This window comes from Clytia hemisphaerica, unplaced genomic scaffold (genome assembly GCF_902728285.1).
Source record: "Clytia hemisphaerica strain Z4C2 unplaced genomic scaffold, Clytia hemisphaerica genome assembly, whole genome shotgun sequence".
In the NCBI taxonomy this organism is placed as follows: domain Eukaryota; kingdom Metazoa; phylum Cnidaria; class Hydrozoa; order Leptothecata; family Clytiidae; genus Clytia; species Clytia hemisphaerica.
In genome coordinates this window covers 278,464-301,193 of record NW_027103537.1, presented here as the reverse complement: position 1 = coordinate 301,193, position 22,730 = coordinate 278,464, and the positions used below count along the sequence as shown (strand labels likewise).

Here is a 22,730-nt window from a genome sequence, read left to right as displayed (position 1 = left end):
TTTCCATTCGTTGTTCACATGACTAAAGGTTAAATCTCAAAATTAGTACCTCACAAAATTTAAAGTTTTACTGTGGTGGTCATCTTTGAGATTGAGATTGCCCTTTTTCATGTAGAGGAATAGTCAATCGTTTTCATATGACAAAAAGGCCAATCTCAAAAGCAGAAAAAAATTGCAAGATTTCCAATTTTCCAAGACACTGATTTTGAGATTGAACCTTTAGTCATGTGGACGACGGTATCATTTCCATAAAACCCATTCTGGTTATCCGAAAGTCTTGGCAGCCTCGTTTCGTCTTCTGAAGTTTTCATCATTCTTGAAAGTCCACGCAAGTCCTTTGTCCGTGATGAAAATATCCCATGGTTTTCTTATCTATATTTTAATTTCTCTCCTGGTTCTTTGCTCTCCATTATAATACGTTCAAGATGACTTGTACCTGATCCAAAAGTGCAATCTTTGATTTTAATAAGAAGCAAACCAACTATACCGAACAAAAAGATTGCAGGGAAAGCAACAATGATGATTTTGATAAATCTTTTGTCATTAGCACTGAACAGTTGCACTGGCTTTTTCTCTAGCATTCCACTGTCGATAAGTTCTTTGTTCTAAGGAAGCAAAAGAAACCTTTTTTATTAGAATTTTGGATTATATTCGGCTTGTTCTCATTTTTGAAGGCTCTGTCGAAGGATATGTAACTTAAATTAAAGGCGATAACTTTTTTTTCGCTGAAAATAAAGTTTTCAAAATCTTCTTTTTCACAAAAGTCTTCATTCTTCTTCAATTTTCTTTTCATACGTTCTAGTTTTTCAGCTCAATTAAAAATGAAGAAATAAATAAGTTTTTGAGAAAAAAAGGAAGCATAAGCAAAATCAGAAATTTCGATCCCGAACTCACAATTTCAATATTTGGAGCATCCATGTAAGCCTCCAAGAAAGCCTTATTCATCATAATCAAAGTTTCATTGATGGCTGTAAACCCAATCGATTGGGAATCAAATTTATGCTCGATACCAACTTTGACGTCATTTCCTAACCGACTGATATCATCTGCTTTGATTTTATACGTCATATCATCAATCGCAAAAGCTGAAATACATTAATCGTAAGTTATACCTTAAGGAAACTAATTTTAGCGGGAACTAGTTTTCGCGATCGAAAAAAAATTCCAAAAAATCGCATTTCTCCGGAATTAATTTTCGAGGTTTTGCCTTATTTTGGACACATTTCTTTCCTTTTCCTAGGGTAGGGACCGCAATGATTTTTTCAAATTGTTTTTAGCGCATTGAAACCATGCTCATTGGAAAGAGCATCAAAAAAGAAAAAAAATGAGGGGTCATTCATCAAAATCGGCCAAGCCGTTCTCGAGATATGAAATTTTCTATCTCCTGAAAATGACCCTTTTTATGGAACGATTTTCGAGGATTTTTGTAAAAATCATAGTTAAATAGGTTTAAAAGTGAAAATCCGGGGGTTATGTCGAAAAATACATTTTTTGCAATAACTTTACTTCTATTAATGCTATAACATTGAAACTTGGCACGAAGGTTCTCAAGACAAAGTTTTAATTTTTTATCAATTTTTTTTTTCAAAATTCTCGTTTGCCGTACGAATGAATCGAAAATATCCTGTATGCCGGAGAGCTGGCAGATTGTCACTCTCCGTGGACTTTGAACTTTCGAATTGTAAACAAACACGCGCTCGACAATTTTGTAGAATTTCTCGAATACCAATAAACTTTGAGCCAAAAAAGACAGCAGAGCGCGGTTGACGGTTGAAAATGTTAATTTTTATTAACAAAGAATATGTAAAAAAGGTTGAAATTTCATATTATCTTTATCTTAATGCCGGGGAGGACAGCTAAAGCCCTCAAAAGTGGCTTTTTCCCAGAAAAAACTGAATAATTTTTTGTAGGATTTGATTGGGTCAATGAGACAAAAAAAACAAACAGCGCTGATCTCTTCCAGTTCCAAAAATGTATAACATCATGCAGGTTTGAGGACGCGCTCACCTGTCTAAATCCAATTTTCTGTTGGTAGGTCGTCTGCCATTCAAAATTTTACAAAATTGCTCATATTTTCATAAAAAATAAAGTTATGGTCACCAAACTTTTACAGGACATTTATTTAATGATAAGAATGCTTCTAAAACTTATCCCATGGTTATAGGTGGTCTAAAACCTAAAAACAACATTTTGGTCGATTCCAACCATTTTACCCCCGTCTTTCGCGGTCCCTACCTAGGGATCTTTCAATTTTTTAAATGAAAAATAGCCAAATTTTATGATTCGAGGATCTAATTTTCGCGCTTTTGTCAAAAACCGCGAAAATTAGTTCCCGCTAAAATTAGTTCTCTCAAAATAGACTATAAGGACACACTTACTTATCCCTGCAATGAAGATGTAAAGTCCAATTTTAAGATAAGTATCATTTTGAAAATAGATGTTGATCAATCAATCAACCTATCTTCAACGAGTGCTGAATGTTGAAAACTTAAAGATCGCTGTGGAACTTATCTGAGGAAATACGGTTCTGTAATTGGAGCTCTTTCTAATTACCTCACTTTGAAGGTAGTATACTCTCTTTGTTTCATAAAAACCAATAGATTTTTTATCAGACTCTACTGTTCTTATTTTTTTGCACTTTGAGCCTCAAATTCTTCTTATTATGTTCTTATTACAAGGTGAAATAGAGGTATTTTAGGTTTTATACCTAATTTTTACTACTTCGACCTCTTAATTGCTAAAAATTGAGGAATTTTAGGCTCAGCATTGTTCATAAAATTGTTACCTTACTTTGAGCCTCATTGTTCTTATAAAACAGAGTATTTAAGTATTTTCTTTGGTTAGGGCTTTTTGAGTAGAATAATTATTTACCTTCAATATTTCCTTTTTTCAGGGCTCTCATCATATCTTCAAACGAGGCGTATCCTTAAATCAAAAGAGATGAAAGAATAGATCGTTAATCAACAAGGATGACAGATGTCTTCTCGGAGGTACTTTACTATGCATACACATTTTGTTATAAGAACATCCAAAATTTTGAAGCTTTTAGATGTTCTTAACTTTTTGAGTTTTAAGCTTAACATGTCCCAAGCCTGTTTTTATTTTCACTATTTTGTGAGTATATTTGTCATTTTCCTAAGAAAATAGGTGTTTTAGTGTCTACAAAGCCTTAAAATGTTCTTAACTTGTTCTTAACATTTTGGCCCTCGAAGCCTTTATATGTTCTTATATAGTTTGTTCTTATAAAAAAAACGTGTATTATTTGATAACCAAAATTAAAAACTTGCATTGGCATGATCAATATTCAGAATTTTATCTCTTCTGGTAGATAGAGGAAAAAATCCTATTTTCTTGTGGAATAGAGAAATCTTTTCTACCCTTGATGATTCGAATTCATCAATGGGCTCTTCCAGAAAATGTCAGTACATGGGGGTAGAGGATATATTGTCCGGGGAGTAGCGAAAAATCATCAAAATTTGCCCTGTCCGGGGGGGGGGGGGCGTAACTGATGCCTGTCCGGGAATTAAAAACCCGTTGTCCGGGGGGGCCAAAAGTCACTTTGTCCGGGGGGTAAATCATTGAAAATGGTTATCCTCATCCCCCATATTCAAATTATTTCTGGAAAAGCCCAATTACCAGTTCATCAATGAATCTTGAAAACTATTCTTTTTCGATACTGTTTAACTTGGTTGTATTAGTAAAAGAATCTATCTATCTTTAGACGATTAAAGAGTCCTTTCCCTTCTCTTCTGCTACCATATGGAATTAGTACACGTTTTTTTATAAGAATAGTGTAATTCCATTTCATCATGGATATTCTTAATTTTTTTGGGAAAATCGTCCTAAAATATTCTTACAGCATTCTTAGGTTAGGATCCTAATTCAGACTAGATTTAACATTTAGTACATACGTCTCAAGCATAAAATGGCATTTTTGTGAAAGGATAAGCCTTACTTGGGGGTAATTGTAATTAATGCTCTAAAAATGACATTCTTAACCCGAGTAGAAAAATTTCATGATGGTGATATTCTTAGCATTATTCTTAATTTTTAGGCCATTTTCATCATGGACATTCTAATAAAGAGTATTCTTATAAAACAAATAGCGTTTTCCACATAGTAGCAAAGAAGAGTGCACACTTAAAACAAATGTACTTTAGAAATCTTATTTACTTACGAATAGGTATTCCACGATGCAATTTGACTGCTCTCATGGTGTGTACGGGATTTGACAAAACTCCAACCTATCATTGTGGTAAAAAAAGGTATGAAGATTTTCCTTATCGTGTTTTTTACAATCCGGATTTTTTAAACAACAGTTTATATAAAGCTAAGGCTACACTGATAGTTTTTTCAAGCGGCTGCAATGCAATTAGCGTTGCGTTGCAAGCGCGCAAGAAATTGTAAAATGTAGCACGTCAATTTTTTCTGCAATTGCTCTGCAACGCAATAAAAATATTGCAGAACAAATTGCAAGTGTCTGCAATTTTTTTGACGTTGTATCTGACATTCCAATCTTATTACGTCATTCGAACGTTGGACCTTCGAAAATCGAATGTTTTTGATAAAATCGAATGTTTTTGATAAAATCGAATGTTTTTGATAAAATCGAATGTTTTTGATAAAATCGAATGTTTTATAATTCGAATGTTTTGTAATTCGAATGTTTTTTTGACGTTTTTCCTGGTTCCTTTTTTTAGATGGCTAGACAGCAACAATTTTCAGGCGGCTGCAATGCAACAATTGCATTGCAGCCGCCTGAAAAAACTATCAGTGTAGCCTTAGCTTAAGAATGTTGATAAAGCTCAAAAACGCTAGAAATACGAAATTTACATTTGTTATATCAATGTTGATCAGCGATCACTAAATATTAAGAAAATCGAGGGTCAAAGTTATAAACAAAAATTGTAAGCCCTAAAAAAACTTCAATTTTGCCTAAAATTCAGAGCAGTATACTCCAAGGTTCCAAATAAATGTTCCCACTCGGTTATTTATTTTCGAAAATTTTTGCCCCCCCCCCCCCGTTTTTATTAGGGTGGATACCCTACTATTCGGGTCCTTAGAGTAAGAACAATTTTAAACTGAAAGCTCAAAAAAGATAAGAGCAGTCAAGCCTCGTCAAAAAAATACTGGTACAAAAAGGGTCATAAAACAACACATTTGCATAACGATGTAACGTACATTTTTGCCACTAATGATGAGAGGTCGTTCTCCGGATAATTCCATGGTTAGTACTGACGTCAATGTGGCCACATAGAGGCTGGTGATGGTGATACCGATCACTATCCAAAACACAGCAAATGTTCGGCCTAAGAACGTCAACGGTGATTTGTCTCCATAGCTGAAATAAGATAATAAAGAGTTGATTTCTTTATTAGTATGGTACTTGTGATCGGAATCGCGATAACTTAATACTCTGACCAATCTTTGATGTGCGATCGAAATGTGGTTAATTTTTATGTTATATTTGGGAATTAACGCAATAGGTCTATTTCAATTGTAAATCCGCCATACTTTACAAGAGTTCGTCATGCTATATTTAAAAAGAGGAAGGTACAATAATTTGAAATCCAGTTGTGTTTCCCAGAAGGGTGTAGGCCTATCACAGACAATAAAATGGTTCTCTGTCAACCATGCGCATTAAAGAAGAATATTTAAGGCTGCAAACTTCTTTTTCTGGAAAAGCCAGTTATGTCTCATCACGAAGAATCACTATTTCCCCTAAAAATCTACTTTAGAGGGTAACTCTTGATAAAAAGCTCTCTTGGGAACAAGTTTCAATAAAGCGCACTTACCCAACAGTTGTCATTGAGATGAAAGCCCACCAAAAACCGTCGAAAATACCATGTGGAAATCGCTTTGGAAATTCTTTACTGTTTGTCATATTTTCCTGCGAATAAGGAGAAGGTGGAGGTTACAATACGATGGTTCCAATGTTTATTACGCGTAAATTTTTGAATTAAGATACAGTTTCATATTCTTCATTTTTAGCTAACAAATTGAAAAGGTAGAGCTTCAGAATGTGCCCATTCCTTCAGTACTGGAAATAATCAGCTGAATCTGCATAGACCTATCATGATAAAAAGTTAAAACTATTTTATCCTAACTTTTTCATCCCCATCCTCCGACTCACCATAATCCAAATAATGGTACCAGCTAACAATGTCAATGCCATAGCAACCACAAACAACGGCCATGTTTCCAGGGTGCTTTGCGCCAAATTCCTCAAAATCTCCACGTGGCCTTTCTCTTGTTTCTTTGAAAAGAATTTGATTGACTTGAAATGAATCAGAGGGCTGTATTTGAAGCCCAGAATAAGCCCTTCGTCTTTGTTATTTTCCACAGGGAGGACAATTTGTGATTCATTCAATGGGCGAAATTGATCCACAAATTTATCACTATATGTCTTTCTGATGAAGTGTAGATTGTTGTAACCCAGGCAACAGCGATCAATCAGACCCTCTTTTAACAGTTCTAAAAAGGTGTAAAGAACTTTAAGTGAGTTAGTTTCTGGAGAAGAGAAGTTAAAAATCGACATCCAGCCATCCAGCTCTGTTAGTCTACTTTGTATGCAAGTTTTAGTCAATCACAGTTGATCTTAATTCTTTAGATTTTCGTGTCTTTTTATACGAATGATCTATTTGGAAACCTGTATTATAGTTTAAATGATCGATTTTCGGTCATTATCATTAACATTTCAACACAAAAAATAACCCTATTCAAGTATGTTCTAACGCCCTGCCAAGTCCCCCTGCTAAGCGAGGTCGGGAAAATCAAGGATTTTATGTACGAGAAAATACACTCACCTGGTAAAATACCATGGACTGTTCGATCAGTTTCATTGGTGTAAACAAGAGGAGGGAGTTCGGAAAATGCTACTGTGATATTAGCCCCACAAAGACTGTTGTATTTGACAACTTCCTCTTTCCCTATGTGTTCTTTGATTGCTTCAAGATACTTTCGATCGTTAATACCACATAGAATTAATTCTTGTTCCTTCTCTCGATTACTTCGTCTCATAAACTGCTTCACATCTGCCTTGCTCATCCGAACATGTTCTTGCTTTGCAAATTTGATGGGGCGTTTTGTTTTAACAGTTGTTGTTGAAGTCGGTAAAGTCTGAAAGAAATCTGCAGTTGACACCTTTGGTGAGACTGTTGTAGGGGACGCTTGTTCTTTTGTCGTGGGAAGGGTTTTGGTTGGTATGGGTCCAGCAGTAGCGTATACAGTCCCGTACTCTGTATGAATGTGTCTCCTACCGCCATGATTTAAGTCCTCTGGGAGTAGTTTTGTTCCTGTTGGGTCTGGGTTGATTTTAATACTTGTAGAAACTGATGGCCCTTGTGTCTTCGTGCTCTCTTTTAGTGCACGGCTTTGGGTTGTTACTTGTGCTGTTGTGGTTTTAGCTTCCATAACTGCTAGATTTGTGATAACTGGATCATCAACTTTTGGTGTCGTTGAAATGATCGGTGCTTTTGTAGTAGGGTCACGTGGGATTTCGTGTCCAGGATGGCCGACATGTTCTTGCGCCTTGGGAACTGGTGCTTTTGTAGTAGGTTCTTGCCACTGCTCACCAAATGTAGAAGTAATAAAAATGATGAAAATAAGGATTTTTACGTGGTTGCAATGTTGGAACATAGTGATTTGTGATTTGTGTTTATTTGATTCAACCGTCAACAATCATCAACTCCCATCAAATCTTCTCTTCTTCTCTTCATTATTTTGGAACTTTCTTGTTTTCAATCATCTTGTGTCTCACTCGTAGTTATTCCTCGTAAAAATTTTTTTTGTGTTTTCTTGAAAATGCCATCTTGAGCACAATAGACTTTTTGTGATGATTCAGTTTCCTAGTAAAGGATTCAGAAAACCAGAGATCTAATTTTATATCTTCCTCTACATTTTTGGGCCATCTTAACGAAGCTTCCTGATGTAAAGAAATAACAAGGATCAAAGGGACCAATTCGTCCTAATACACAGCTTGTAAAAACTAATTTAAAATTGATATTTTTATTTTTGCCCGTCAAATTTTTAGCATATGGGTTCCCTAATTCTATTTAGAGGGTTAAGCTTATATCATGTTTTATTTTTAAAAACCTTTACCTTTAAAATATATTGTAAGAAATAATTTTGGAGTAGCCAATGAAATTTATTTTTTATTTCGCTTGAATCTTTTTTAAAATATTTAGAATCTTCGTTTCGAAACATCACGACTAACCTGCAGTAGTTTAATATCCAGGGCATTTATTAAATCATCGAAATTAATATATATTCATGTCTACCCCTATTCAAAACGGTTTTCTCGAATTTCAGTATTTTGAAAGAAGTGTTTGCATGTCAGTTTTTAAGAATGTTAAAAATAAACTATTTACAGAATGCTAACAATTTCAGAAAAAACTTTTTACCAGAGTTGGAGAGAATATGGAACTTAAATTTTTCGTCTACGCTGTTTAATGCTTAATTCCAATTGAGTGAAAGCCTCTGAATCAAGAAGCGTATAGTTAGGGGGCAGTAGGGGGGAGCCGCTTGAAGTTCAAAAACATACCGACGCCAGTACAATCAAGACAAGATTTGACGTCAAAATCACAGTAGAGCTGACAGTTAGTTGGTCTTAAAGCAGTTCTATTTCTTTGTGTGTTTTAGTCAGAGAGTTGTTGTAATACAATTTTTTGCTCAGAACTTCATACTCTATCAGATGGTACCAATCATTATCGTTTGTTTTGACTTTTAAGCTATTTCTCTACCCCTTATTTTCCCTTGCAGTTTTGCCTATGGCGTCACTATTTTGGTCACAAAAGATTTTCCCGGGCCTTAAAAATTTGACTCTTCTCAAAAAATTCTAATTATATACTAAATTTTGAAATGGAACAGGTTTCGTTTAGTCCTATAAAAATTGCCACGGGACCTGAGACCCTACTAGTATGTTAAGAAGTTCAGATAATTGTTCACTGAAAAAAGTGGTCGTTTTATATTTCAACAAAACAGGTCCAACAGAAAGGAGAAAAATGTACCAAGCAAATGCATGGGTATAATTAAATGTTTACTTCATAAGTGTATATGGGAATATTATTTAGACCACTTCGTAGATTTTAGTATTGGAAACCGACATTATGTCCGTGTAGAATATGTAAAGTGTACATTGATGGTGTCGTTTTTCCTCTAAGACGCATTGATTTTGGGAACTATTTATCCTTCGCTATCATGATATGTCATCCGTGATCCCATTGCAACACATTAACAACAAAACACATTACCAAAAGAGACGTAATACGTCAACCGTGACCCGATCGCTACACATTTCCAACACACGTGTTACGAAGAAAAGTCGTATTACGTTAAAAGATTCCGATCTTCTTCATCGTCATCCGTATACGTCTCGAAGCTTTCGTACGTCCCGCCACGTGATCCAATCGTGCAACATTTACAACACGTGTTGCGACAACAAACGTTGCATAATAACTGAACGATACTGTTGTAAACTTTAGGTGTGAAGAAACAGTACAGTATACAGTTCATTGCACCCTGAAGGTTGTCGCCAAGTGTCTGTAAAGTGAGAAAGAAAACTAAGTTCACTGCCTGCATAAAAGGACGTGGTTAGAGCTAAGGCACCGCCTTTAAGTCTGCTCTATAAAGGACTTGGGTCTGCTAATGTTGCCAATATTTGTTAAATACAGTACTATCAATGCATTGGGCTGTTCCATTAAAAAACCATACAGGGGGGGGTGGACGAATAACCTTTTCAAGTCAAAAAAGATTATTGAAAATGTGTGAATAGCCCTTGGAAAATGGCAAAATTTGCAAAAATACCCTGTAACAATGACTTTTTACCCCCTTGGAAAAATGAAAAAACACCCCCTGGAAACTTTTCTCGGATTACTACCTGGAAATGTTCGTCCACCCCCCTGCATAGATATAAAATGGAATGGCCCATTTCCACTACGGATAATCTTCCCAACTAGGCGTTAGAAAAAAAAACTAAACTATAAAAAAGTGTCTTTATCACTGTAATAATAAAGGTTTTGTTTTTAAATAAGACTGATTTCGTTTGCTTTCTGGTCAATTTTACTTTGCAAGCTTTTTCCTATTGAATTGACACGGGTGTGGAGCAAGATTGGTCAGAAAAAGGAAAATATTTTTTTTTGTTTATATCAGCATAATATAACAATAGGCGATATGAAACGGGAACAGACTCATGTAAAAATAAAACCTTTAAACCCTGATATATAAAAACTGAGAATAAATATTTTTTTCAGTCACAACTGTTCTACTGTTCTATACTTACATGCAGATAAAGTAGACCTTGACACAGCCACAACCGATCTTTCGTACAGCCAGTATTAAAGAGATAAATGAAAAATCTGATGGTTCCCCATATCCTCAGTATGATTAATATGATGGGGATAAAAATCAACTTTCGATCCGCTTGTTTTGCTACCATCATTGTTTTGCGAGTGAGAAATGTTCCATATGGACTCTCCGTTCTTGAATAATTTCGAATCTAGAAAAAATTATTCATGTCGGGCAAAAGCAAGAAGTATTTTCGTAATCATTAATCTTCTGCCCCTCAAAAAAGTCACGATTTCTTTAAAGTTTAGCCATGCTTTGGATGAAATTTGATTATTCCTGATTTTCATGACGTAATGTTTTCTACAGCAACACAACGATTTGCAGATTTAAACGAGACAAAAATTTTTTGTTTTGATTTGCGATTTTTTCCCAGGCATATCCATCCATTAGCATACCTAGTGTTCCTCGTAAACCTAGCCCCTCTTTAGTGATGTATATAATCTTCAAAAGAGCTATATCATGTTTTGTTTACGTAATTTCCATTTTTATAGAAGTAAACTTTCGAATCTGTAGAGGCGATCCCTTACGCATATCGAACGTTTGCTTCCATAATAAGAAAATAGGAAAAAAACTTATTGGAACGAAAACATGGTATATTAATTTCTTATTAAAAACACCAAACGCTTACCTTTATTTTCAAATGTAATTTCATTTTGATGACAAGAGTGACAATCACAATGTAGGTCAGAATTTCCAGGCCTTTGCCATCCACCAACATCCAAAGAACAACTGTCGAATGTTCTATCGTGATGAAAAGAAAGTGAAAGTTTTTTCTGAGTTAACTTGATCCTTAACACTTCAAAGTAGCAAACAGAGCTTATATATGGACCCGTATATGGACCCGTATATAAGCTATGTAACAAAGAATATTGAATATTCTCATTTTGAATGTTTGTTAATTCGTTGTTCGGTCCACATTATTCTGTACACCCGACCCGATATCTACGGCTAATTTCAAAATTCATTGCCGTAGAGGGTCTGTTTTCATGTCTTTTTTGATTTGAGATGCGGAGTGCGGGAGAGAGACGGGAGATGACGGGAGACGACGAGAGAAGTGTGACTATTTATAAATCATACTTCATCGCAGAGGTTTTTGTATATGGGAATTTTTTTTATCAAACAGACAAGACGCACAGAGTGTACTACAAAACGATAACAGTGAGTTACGTTATGGTACAAGGTAGGTCCATATCTACAGTTTTCAATTTCATACATTTTTCAGCCATGATAATTCAAACATTTGAGTTTGGCAGATGTACTTGGTGTAGAATTTTCTTTTTTTTTCTGTTTCGGGGAAAAACAAATTAATTTACCTGCACCAGTGACTTTAATCCAACACCATCCAGCTGACGTTTGATCACCATCGTTACCAAGTGCACCGGTTGTCAAGGCAACCACATTGATAATTAGCGGAACGGGCCAACATATTACGTGTGACCAAGGAATGATCAATCGTTTTGCTTGATCAATTCTCTCCTCTACAATGATCATATGGAGGTAGACAGCTAACATCAGTGTCCAAAGAAATGAGGAAAGGATAGCTGTTGTACCCAAGAAACTCTGCACCTGTAAATGTTTGAATAATGAAAAGTGTCGCAGCAAGAATCTCTTATTTCTTGTGTTTACGATCATCATGTGAAAAACCTTTTACCTTTTCATCAGTTGTGCTGAAGTGGATTTCTACGCAAGTTTTGGTCTAACAATCATGTACGTTATTTTCAGAACCCTTTCAGAAGTTTTGTATTGTTTACACTTTTTTGTCATATTCTATCCCTTTATAGGTTCTATCAGTAGTTGGTTGTTTGTGTTACCGTGTTTCACTAGAACTGTTTCGAATAGAGACTTAACCCTTCAAACCCGAGTGACGCGTTTTAAAACTTGACAATATACCGAGTCCTGACTTAAGGCTGTAACTCCTGACCACCTTATCTAAAAGTGCATAAACAGAACACTGTTTGAAAAAGTATAAAAATACCTTTCTCATTGTATCAAAAACCTTTGTCTAACTCTCCAGCTTTTCTGCCAGCTTGAAAAAAAACTATTCCATGCAATACACCTTTTCGACCGTAGTTGCGCGGTCAGGCGCGTGCCACTTTATTATTTAATTATCCCCCTAAACTTGATCAAATCCTCTCTTTAAACCTCTTTAAACCTTTTTCTATTGTCTGTAGGTGCGAAAAAAGACTGAGACGGTTTTAGGGTGGTAAAAGGGACAAAAAAATGCCTGCGCGGCAATTGGCGTCTACAGTCGAAAAGGTGAAAATTTCCGCATTTTTCAAAAAAATTTGCGCCTTGGAAATCGTAATTGAAATATTACCTGACATCCGACTGGAGAAGTATTGTGTTTTGTTGGTGACATCAATAATCCACTTAAGTTGGCTAAACAAGTCAAAAGGTCTGCCACACTGATACACACAATAATATGACGGGACATTGTCTTGATGTCCTTGATAAAGAAATACGTTGTTATAGTGACCAATGTACCAAGAGTGGAGAGTAAAGATGCTGACATCAGCAAAATAGTGTTGATTGCATTGTTTGCGGTGTCTGTGAATATGTCATTTGTTGTGGTGTTATGGTTGGCAGGAATGTCCATTTTCGTTTTTCTTTCTTTTTTTCTTTTTCGTTTTACTGAAAGAAATGAATTTGTATCAGGATGATATAAAAAACATACGGAGCTGGTTGTTGGATTACTGTGTTTAACTTTGAATTATACTTAAAAGTTTTATTTTTACATATTTTTATACATGTTCCCGTTTCTTATCAGACACATATTTCAAATCAGGGCAGTGTCTTGCTATTGTTATATTATGCTGATATAAGCGAAAGAAATTTTCTTTTCCCCTTTCTGACCAATCTTGCTCCACATGCGTGTCAATCCAAAAAAAAAAGAAGCTGAAAAAGCTTGTGAATTAAAATTGATGAGTAAGCAAACGATATCACTCTTATTTAGAAACAAAACCTTTTATCATTGGAAACCCTATTCAAGAAATCATAACTTTATCATATATGGCATCTTTATTCTTCTAAAAAATGTCTATTTCAAAATTTACAAATGATTCTTATTAAATTCTCATTAAAATCTCTTTACACTTATTCCTTAATAATTACTTGGAAATAATAAATTACTGATAATACATGCTTAAAATTCTACTCGTTATTACTAAATCCGCATAATTGTTAACTAATAATCGCTTACGATCATCTGAAAATAGATAAACCTAAATATGGACATACGTAAAGGGGGCTGCGAGCACCGAAAATACCGATGCATTTTTCATGGATCACATTCAACATCGACAGGAAAAATGCTTAAGATCCAAGGCATGTTTGATACCGAAATACCATTACTTTTTTTCTTCAAACACCGAAACTTTTCAGAAAGTAAAAAGTCATCTTGGCAAACTTTCCTGAACCCAAAATGCCTTAATTCAGAAAATGCCATCCCATTTAAGGTTAAGTTAAAAATCAGGCAGGAAACAATTTTTTCAGCTATTCGAGCTTCCGGTCCCCCTTGGAGCTTCGAATAACCGGGAGTCTACTGTAGTGTATATTTGAAAGACATTACAATGATTCTCATTTACACCGACAGCTACCAACAGCCTTACCTATATTAGTCCCATGATTACTAACGACTGTTAGTTTTTGATTAATTTACATCCAGTCCGGGAAAAAAAAACTGTTAATCGGCACTTTTACTGTCTCAAATTTTAGAGACAGAAGTTGTTAAAATGGGAAATGCATAAACTCACTGCTTTTGTAATTTGGGAACCTAGAAAATTGTATGAAGCTGAAATTACAGATTATCGGTGATTTACCCGTTCCTCAATCAATTGGTTGATATATTCTGGAAGAAGTATCCGAGGTACTGTCCAAATGATCATACAAATGAAATCTCTGTCTGCGCATGCTCGTGACTGATTTGTTGATTCGTTTTCGGACAACCGGTGTCATGCAACAAAATAAAATACAATTGATGGCTCCTTGTAAATTATCACCAATTGTCTGAAATAAAATGGGAAACTTCTGCCCGTAAAAAAAGGAAATGCAGAAAGGAATACGGTTTTGGCTTGTTCTAATCAGTGGCCAGAAAGATTTTAGTAAGATTTTTTCATGTTCGACGCAACTAAGTTTGTCCATTGCTTTGTGTCTTTACTTTCTGGACAATGGTTAGGCTGCATATATCCACTCTGATATGATTTGATATAATATATCAAAATAAATTCTGGGGATGCGCGCAGCCTAGACAATGGTACCTTTGCTACAATTTCAAAGCTGTTACCTTGATAGTATACTCAGCATTTAGGAATTGAAAAATCCAAATGAGTCTCAAAATATTCTGATGTGAATAGCACACCGTTATGCAAACGTCATAATTATTACTTTTAACACTTGACCGAAAATCAATCCCACAATCCTTTTCGTCTTAATTAAAAAGTCGTGAAAGTCATTACTTTTTCTTTGTAGTTGAGTGTAATTTGCATGCAGGCGTAGTTAACGCGAAGGGTGATGGGATTGAATTTCGGTCAAACAGAAAAATCAATGTCTATTTTTAGATTCACTGCGGTATGCTATTATGAATTGTAATAGAAGAGCAAGAAAGCTTATAAATCAGAAAATTAAAATAGTACTATAGTAGGAGCAAACATTACAGCAATGAAAATTGTTCTATCAATGATTATAACTTACCTGTAAGTAGAGCAATGCAGTCTCAAATACTGTGATATCCCCTTTGAAGGCTAATGTTTCAGTCCTCAACAACATGAAGAACCTGATCGTTCCCCATATCCTCAATAAAACGAACAAGATTGGAATCAATATAATCTTCTTATCCGTGTATCTTGCAGCATCCAGTGAATTACGTTGTAATAAGTGCGAACCTTCATTTTGTTTTGGTATCTATTGTTAGATGCGTGGATATTATGTTTAGGGTTAACTCGGATCAACTCGACATAATCAGTTTGAATTCACAATAAAAAGATAAAAAAAAATTAGTGTAATTCATATCAAATTAACAAAGTAAACGAGTTATGGCATTATGATCTACTTGACCTAACTCGGTTTGACTTGGATAAACTCTGATTAAATCTTGTCATACCTTAATCTGTCTGATGGACCATAATTTCATCCGTGAGTACAAAATGACGATCACAACGTAGGTCAACAGTTCGATTCCTTTACCATCCACCAACATCCACAGCTTGGCGTCGCCATAGTTGTCCACTAGAATAAGAAAATGTGACGGTATTTTCTCAGCCCTCGCCTTATTGTATTTTCGTAAATTATATCAAAATGTAATTTTTTTCAAAAGCTGCTGATCTTAAAATTGATATTTAACCAACCGTTTCCAAGTTAATATATATGCTGCTCTGCCACCCAAATCTCCTGAGTGAATATAGTTGGACAGAAATTCTTATTTCTTCACATATATATATAAACCTATTTTGAAGTTCTGGCTGTTCTATCCTATACAAGTTCATCTACACTGCCTGCACAAAGCCCACTTCTTATCTGCAGAACCGTTTATCACAGCCATACCATATCTTATCCTTTGCTTGTTTTCCTCTTAGCCTCTCAAGAGATTCAAAGACCATGCAAATGAAAAACAAATCCTGTAATTCAACCTCACACACACAAGCTTTCCCTATTGTCATCTTATGACCTTTTTAGCATTTCAGTGTTTGTAGAAGCAATAAAAAAAATCTGAGCTGTCAAAAATATTGATAGATTTTTCCTCTATTGTCGTTACAAAAAATTAAGTCTTGACACAATTTGAGTTCGCACCTTGTTCTAGCTTTTACCGGAAACAAAACCTACAAGCTTGGGCCAGCACTCTTACAATGAGCTCTACAGATCTTTTCTGCCTAAATTTTTCTTTCCATTTTTCTACATAGACGTTGCCCTCTTTTTCCTGTACGATCATAACACCATAGTCGAGAAACAAACTTAGCGGGAATAATCGCCACAACATTGTTATAATGATATTTATGTTAGTCAAAACCGACTTCAGAAGATAGCTTTAAACCAGGGACGTTCTATAAAGTAAACACTAGGGAAAAATAAGATTTATTGATCTGATTTAAACTATGAGAAAGACTCTGTATAGAGCCTAAATCTCTATGACAGAAATGTCTGTTGGTCTAGTTTTTAAGATTAAGGGTGGATAGGCACGCTTGATCTTGCATTTTAAAAATAGCTCCTCAACTAGAATTATATTCGTCACATTCTTGAATAAAAACAAAAAGAAATGTTGTTTTACCAAAGACGCTGATCCAGCACCAACCAGCAGTATTACGATCACCTGAATTCCCAAGTTTATGTAAAAACAAAGCTACCATGTTGATCCCTAACGGTGCGATCCAGCAAATTAAATGAGACCAGGGCCAAATTAAACGTTTCCCAAGAGTCTTATTCTCTTTCACCAAATCAAGATACAAATACATAGCCAGTACCATAGTCCATAGAAAAGACCATAAAACAGCTGAGGTTCCTACAAAGCTTTGTACAGTACAGGATATATTGTCAATTTCATCTGTTTCAGAATCTATTTCTGGTGAAATGAAGATTGCTGACAAATTGGATGCAGTTGTGATGATATCTGAGATGCTTATACAAACCACTATATGTCTGGACACAGTTCTGATTTCTTTGTAGCACATGTACGTGGTGAGTATTAGTGTACATCCTAGGATGGAAAGTCCTGCTGATATCGCCAAAAGTACATCATTGGTTAGACCGTTTGCTATGTTCTGATAACTGTCTTTTACCATGATGGCTCTCCTTCGTCACATGTCATTATTTTGTTATTTATCTATACTATCGTTTTTATTTAGACTTTTGAATGCAAAACAAATTATATTATACACTCCTGTGTCACAGACCCGTTGGGGCCCCAGCCCCACTGGAGAATTGAGCAAAAACTTTGTCCCTGATGGGAAAATACCCTTGAATTTCAGTCCCACTGGGAAATTGACTTTGAATTCATCCCCACTCGAAATTCCATGTTTAAAATTGCACTCCAAAACCATCCCTACTGGGTTTTTTAACCTTGGAACAATAGAATTTCTATCCCCATTGGGATTTCAATAGAAATTTTTATCCCCACTGAGGAAAAAGGTTCCACCGGGGTTGTGAGAAAGCAGGGGGGGTCGGTACTAAAATCTCAGACATCATGACATTTAGTGACGTGGTGGTACTGCAAAAAAGCTCAAAAATGATTTTAGTACCATGTGTACTAAAATACCAAAAAGGGTGGTCCCTTAAAGAAATATTTGAAAAATCTTAGTATTTTGTTCTAAAATCAGCCAAAATGGAGCATTTTTTTAACAATTTTGGAAAAAATTTGATTTTTTTTTCGGGAATTTTCGAAAAAATCTTCAGAAATCTTTCCAAATTTTTTTCAATTTTTTAAATATTAAAAAAAAATACTTTTATGTACAGTTTAGCACAGTTTAGTAATAAAATTATATTATTTTGCAGATTGATGCGCTAAATTCGACTAGGTTTGTAACAATGACCCCATTTTGGTAAATTTAAACCCGTAAAAGGGCAAAAAATGGGTGGTATCTATGTTAAATTGCTCAAAATAATTTTAGTACATGTGTACTAAAATAACATTTTCAAAAAATAGGTGGGGGTATGTCAAAAATTAGCGAAAATCCTTTTAGTACTCATATATGTCTTGGATTTTAGTACCTACCCCCCCCTGGAGAAAGGGGTGTTATTATTATATATTCCATTTTACACCCCTGTCTCAGAATATAGACCTGCGCCTTGTAGAATCACTGTCTGAATAAAAAACCTTCTTTCTAACCAGGCGACGAGTTTTCAAAAGCTTTTGCCACTTTTTCTCCGGTCGATGTTAGGTGTTATTCTATCTAAATGGGTAGTACCCAGGAAAATCCTGTTGACTATTTTCATTAATACAACGGAACGTCCAATTAACACTCTAAAAGGCAGACACTTCTAATTAGCGGACAAGCACCCTTATCCCCCGACAGTGTCTGCTAATTAAAGGTTCTACTGTAAAGAATGTGTAGTCTATTTTCATTATTCGCAAAATTCTAAGATTCGATTGAGGAAAAATGTTAAATTTTTTTTATCTTCCTAGACGAACATAACTGGCAGACCAAACAAGATTGAATATTACCAAAGTTTAACCAAAAGATGAAAAAGCGACCAAACTTGTAAGTGATGATTTTCCATCTCTATATTTCAACAAATACATACTGCACAACCCACTCCTTGCTCTTATTTTGTAATGCCAGTTTCAACAAAAAATTTCAACAGACAAAAGAGTTCATTCGTTTTGAATTACAGTATCATTTTATCAGAAAGTCTTGACTCAAATTTTTAACATAATAAGATAAGACTTTTGTTTTGGTGTTACATTTTGTTATAATTATCTCATGTTAATATATCATCTCGCAATGATAAGATCTGCATTCGAAGCCATGCCTACACGTTCAACCATCCAGTTTATCAATAAATAGAGTTATCTCTAGTATAACAACTCGAATCTCCGGGGTTGATTTTCCAAACAAAATCTCTACATTATAACAACATCGATAAGAAAATTTTGCACTGCACTTGTTTAACTAGCATTTACAGTGTAAGAACAATGTAAGTAAATAAGATGTATTTTGTGTTTAAAGCATAAGCATAAGTAGCAGAGATCAAGTTTCGGATTATAATTATCTCTTCTCTACCTTTGCTCCAAAACCTCAAAAATGACATCACGAGGTTTTCTGTAATAACATTTCTCTGCTATGACAACCTATGACAACCTTAAGTCATTATAATTAGCAATGTTGCTATTCATACTAGGGGCTTGCTAGCTCGTGTAAAAGATGGCATCTGATGAACAACATTTTCTCAGGCCCAGAGACCATAACCAACCAACGCCCTTCAGCTGTCCAAAGAAAATTTCCTTATTTTGCTCTTAAATAGTCGGGTTTTAGTGTTTAATTGCCTTATTTTTGAGATATTTAGAGATTTTCAGCACCCGTCCGGTAATTAGGCCCCGCAGTTTATTAAAATTTGACTTGACTATTTTTCCAACCCCCGTATATTCCGATCACTCCGTTTATTAGGCACCTGTGAGTAAATAACCCGAGGGTGACCAATGGGCCCTTTGAAAAATTTTTGTACAAAATTTGCCTTGTTTTGGGGGCAAACTTGCTCTGATTAGGGATGATTTTGAATGTCCGGGGGGTAAACTGATGCTTGTCAGGGGGGAGATCTGTTGTCCGGGGGGCAAAATTCACAATGTCCGGGGCTAAATTTTCAAAAAATGTTACATCCTCCAACCCCCATAATATATTTTTTTACCCCAATTAAATCTGGGGTAATAACTTGAGTATTTATAAATGTAAAGAGGTGAGAATATACCACCCAAAGGTACATGAGATGATGTTTGAGTTAACCAAGATAGGTTACTAGGTGCTATGGTTTCGGTGACGTCTGAACAATGAGTTTTTTAAAAGCTATAAAAGCCTTATTGCGTCCTTAAGGGTCATATATACGGCCGGCCGCAATCGTCCCGGGGTGACCTAAAAACAATAAATAAAATTTAAACTGCCAGCTCTCTCCCCCTGATCCTGCTGGTTTTAAGACACAGGGTTAAGTACGAAATCACAATTTATGTTTCTTAACGTAAATATTTATAAATTATCAATACAAATGAAGCTTGAAGGGGTACTAAACAATATAATTTCGTTGAGCTTTGTTCGAAGGAATTTCTCTCAAAGGTCCCATATTTTGGTGTAATGTTTCACGGCTTGGGAATGCAAAGAAAAGTGTATTTTTCTACGAAAGAAAATTATTGCTGGTTTTCTTCAGTTGAGAAAATACTACAGTTGTTTTCGTCGAATAAGGGAGGCATATCGAATCGTAGAGCGTCGGTTAGTAGAGTTTCTTGTTGACGGTGACTTTGAATATTATTAAGTAATGAACAGAGCGTATGAATAGAAGAACATCGAATTAGAGAGAACCTGCTGTCCTTATAACCTTCATCTTAGCGTTAAAGAGGGTAAGTTTTCGAAAAGTTAGAGGTAAAAAGATATAGCTCAATATAATATCTTGAAAAAAAAAGATATAACTCAATACAATGTCTTGAAATTTAGACAGTTTCAGCTTTCAGCTTTCAATAATTGAGATAATGTTAACTGAAAATCAAAGTAACTCCGTCTGCAGGATTCGAATCAATCTTTTACGATACACAATCACCCAAATGCACGATAGTTAGTTTTTCGTTACCAGCGGTTTTCAGTACTTGATCAAAATAACAAAAGTTTAGATGTTTGTTGCCATTTGAATCACATACCACGAACGTTGCCATTTGACTGCAATCCACTGGCTTACCTTGAAATTGAAAATTGAATTAATGGGACAGTTTATTTTGTTAGTGGCCATTTTTTCCCGGTGGGGGTACTATTCTTGCCGACCGACGGGGATGTGCGGCTGAAGTTCGAAAAATAAACCCTATGTGGCACTCGTTTTTTCAAAAAGTGACCCGTACTCTGATCAGTGGTACATCCCCGTTCCCCTTTTTGCTCAAGTTCCCCTCCCCCCGGGTGTTGTTTTGTTCAGTACACGTCTTTTTAAGGAAAAAAAACTACATAAGAACAAGGCTTTGATGGTCAAAATATTAAGAACAAGTCAAGAACATTGTAAGGCTTTGTGGACTCTTTTCACTCGATTTCTTAAGAAAAAATACTATCAAAATGGTCAATTTACGAATATTGTAAAGAAAATTATTAGGCTTGAAACTCAAAAAGTTAGGTACAAGCGAGGACAACTAACCTTGCACGACGGTTGAATATTGGCTGGCGAGAAAACAGATAGCGATTATTGCTAATGAAAACTTCATCTTTGATTTGAGTATTGTTGTTTCTAAGTTACACTATTTTTTTAAGTCCCATACTTAGATTTCTACCTTTTTATAGACCATTTTGTTTAAAGGTGTTCATCTCTTTGATGGAGAGCTTTATCATCCATTTATGGAATTCTCGAAGCATTCTTTTGACTCTCCTTATCGTTGAAGTGACGTATCGGTTTGTTTGCTTGTCTGCGAAAACAAAACAAAAATTTTACATTCAAAATCATTTCATTGCTAAATGAATTGTAATTCTACCCAGTCTACTAGTTAACTTGTCACCAAAAATGAAAAATAATGAATTTGTCTTGTTTTTGCGTTATGAAGAAATATTGAAATTTGTACTTAATTTGTATTTTATCTTTGTGACGCGATACCGCGTGGGATTCTTTGAGCAATTGAGAGAATTAGTTCTCGCGCGACAAATGTATTTCAATTCCAAAAGATTTATCTACAACTTGTAACCTTTTTTATATGGAATTTTCGACCCTTCATTATAAGATAATCGTGAAATGTTGAACTGTTTTGTCGCAACGACATGCCATTTCTATCAAAACTATTTGAATAACCTTTTCGGCGCCTGGTAGAATCAAAACATCAAAGACTTTCTCATGGATCAGCGTTCAATGATTGATTATTAATAATTTTGTTTTTCTTACCAATCTAAAAATATTTTCACGTGATTTCTCATAGGGAGGGAGAAAAGTTATTTCCCCTGTTAGACACTTTTCGAGGCCTATCACCTGAGATGGAAGGCGATTGGCCCCAACAATTTTCTAACAGGCGAGGTTCAAAAAGAGGCCTTTCAGTCTCAAAATTCAATAAAATTCTACAAATTGGAAGAATTTTGCCTAATCTGATGTTGAAAATCCATTTTGGCCTTAAGACAAAAGACTTTGCTTTAACCACCGTATCGTGATTTCCAGTCGAAAATTAGATTTTAGTTTTGCGTCTTGTGAATCAAAATAATGCAAAACATAAGCCTTACACTTGCCGAAACTCAAACTATCTCAACACCAAGCTACTGGTACTGTAGAGTGAGACACCGGATCTTAGCACTTTGTGTACGCTTCTTCTTTTTTTTTGAAAAAGTTAAAAAAATTCTAATTTTTTTTAAACTCAAGACAAGTGCCATAAAAGTATGGCGCGCCAAAAGGCTTTTTAATACTAACTTTTTTTTATAATACCAACTTTTTTTTATAATACCAACTTTTTTTTATAATACCAACTTTTTTTTTATAATACCAACTTTTTTTTATATTACCAACTTTTTTTATTATAATACCAACTTTTTTTTTAGTTTTCATAACACCAATTTTTGTCTCGCTTACTATGCGTGTATAATCGATCAAGTGTAGAAAGAGTCTTAGCGCGATTACACCTAGCCTGGAGACCACTTAAGGTTTTTTGATAGACTGGATGATGCCATTTCACAGTCGCAAAGCGTAATGGGTAATCAGGGCCACTGCACGCTGATGACGACTTATTATTGGTCCAAAGTTTTGAAAAA

The 22,730-nt window shown here is 35.1% G+C and overlaps 3 protein-coding genes and 1 long non-coding RNA gene across 5 annotated transcripts; 1 reads left to right on the top strand and 3 right to left on the bottom strand.

Moving 5' to 3' along the window:
* Positions 1-184: 184 nt before the first annotated feature.
* LOC136799972 (uncharacterized) lies at positions 185-7,747 on the bottom strand. Its single transcript, XM_067056598.1, has 8 exons — positions 6,807-7,747; positions 6,134-6,474; positions 5,796-5,890; positions 5,182-5,341; positions 4,178-4,244; positions 2,872-2,925; positions 895-1,085; positions 185-605 (listed from the first exon to the last, which is right to left on the bottom strand). Exons 1-8 carry the CDS (start codon positions 7,636-7,638, stop codon positions 369-371), a joined length of 1,977 nt encoding a protein of 658 aa, XP_066912699.1. The 5' UTR covers positions 7,639-7,747; the 3' UTR covers positions 185-368.
* On the top strand, positions 1,019-16,961 carry LOC136799975 (uncharacterized). 2 transcript variants are annotated; one of them, XR_010845653.1, is made up of 4 exons: positions 1,019-1,101; positions 2,894-2,990; positions 4,184-4,265; positions 16,886-16,961. It is a non-coding gene; the product is annotated as an uncharacterized lncRNA (long non-coding RNA). The 2 variants fall into 2 exon arrangements; XR_010845654.1 differs by lacking the exon at positions 1,019-1,101 and adding an exon at positions 2,464-2,565.
* Positions 8,944-12,971, bottom strand: LOC136799970 (G-protein coupled receptor 157-like). Its single transcript, XM_067056596.1, has 5 exons — positions 12,662-12,971; positions 11,658-11,910; positions 10,973-11,085; positions 10,280-10,495; positions 8,944-9,540 (listed from the first exon to the last, which is right to left on the bottom strand). Exons 1-5 carry the CDS (start codon positions 12,938-12,940, stop codon positions 9,328-9,330), a joined length of 1,074 nt encoding a protein of 357 aa, XP_066912697.1. The 5' UTR covers positions 12,941-12,971; the 3' UTR covers positions 8,944-9,327.
* On the bottom strand, positions 13,344-17,166 carry LOC136799974 (G-protein coupled receptor 157-like). The gene is made up of 4 exons (XM_067056600.1): positions 16,604-17,166; positions 15,443-15,567; positions 15,034-15,243; positions 13,344-14,349 (listed from the first exon to the last, which is right to left on the bottom strand). Exons 1-4 carry the CDS (start codon positions 17,112-17,114, stop codon positions 14,170-14,172), a joined length of 1,026 nt encoding a protein of 341 aa, XP_066912701.1. The 5' UTR covers positions 17,115-17,166; the 3' UTR covers positions 13,344-14,169.
* Positions 17,167-22,730: the final 5,564 nt, after the last annotated feature.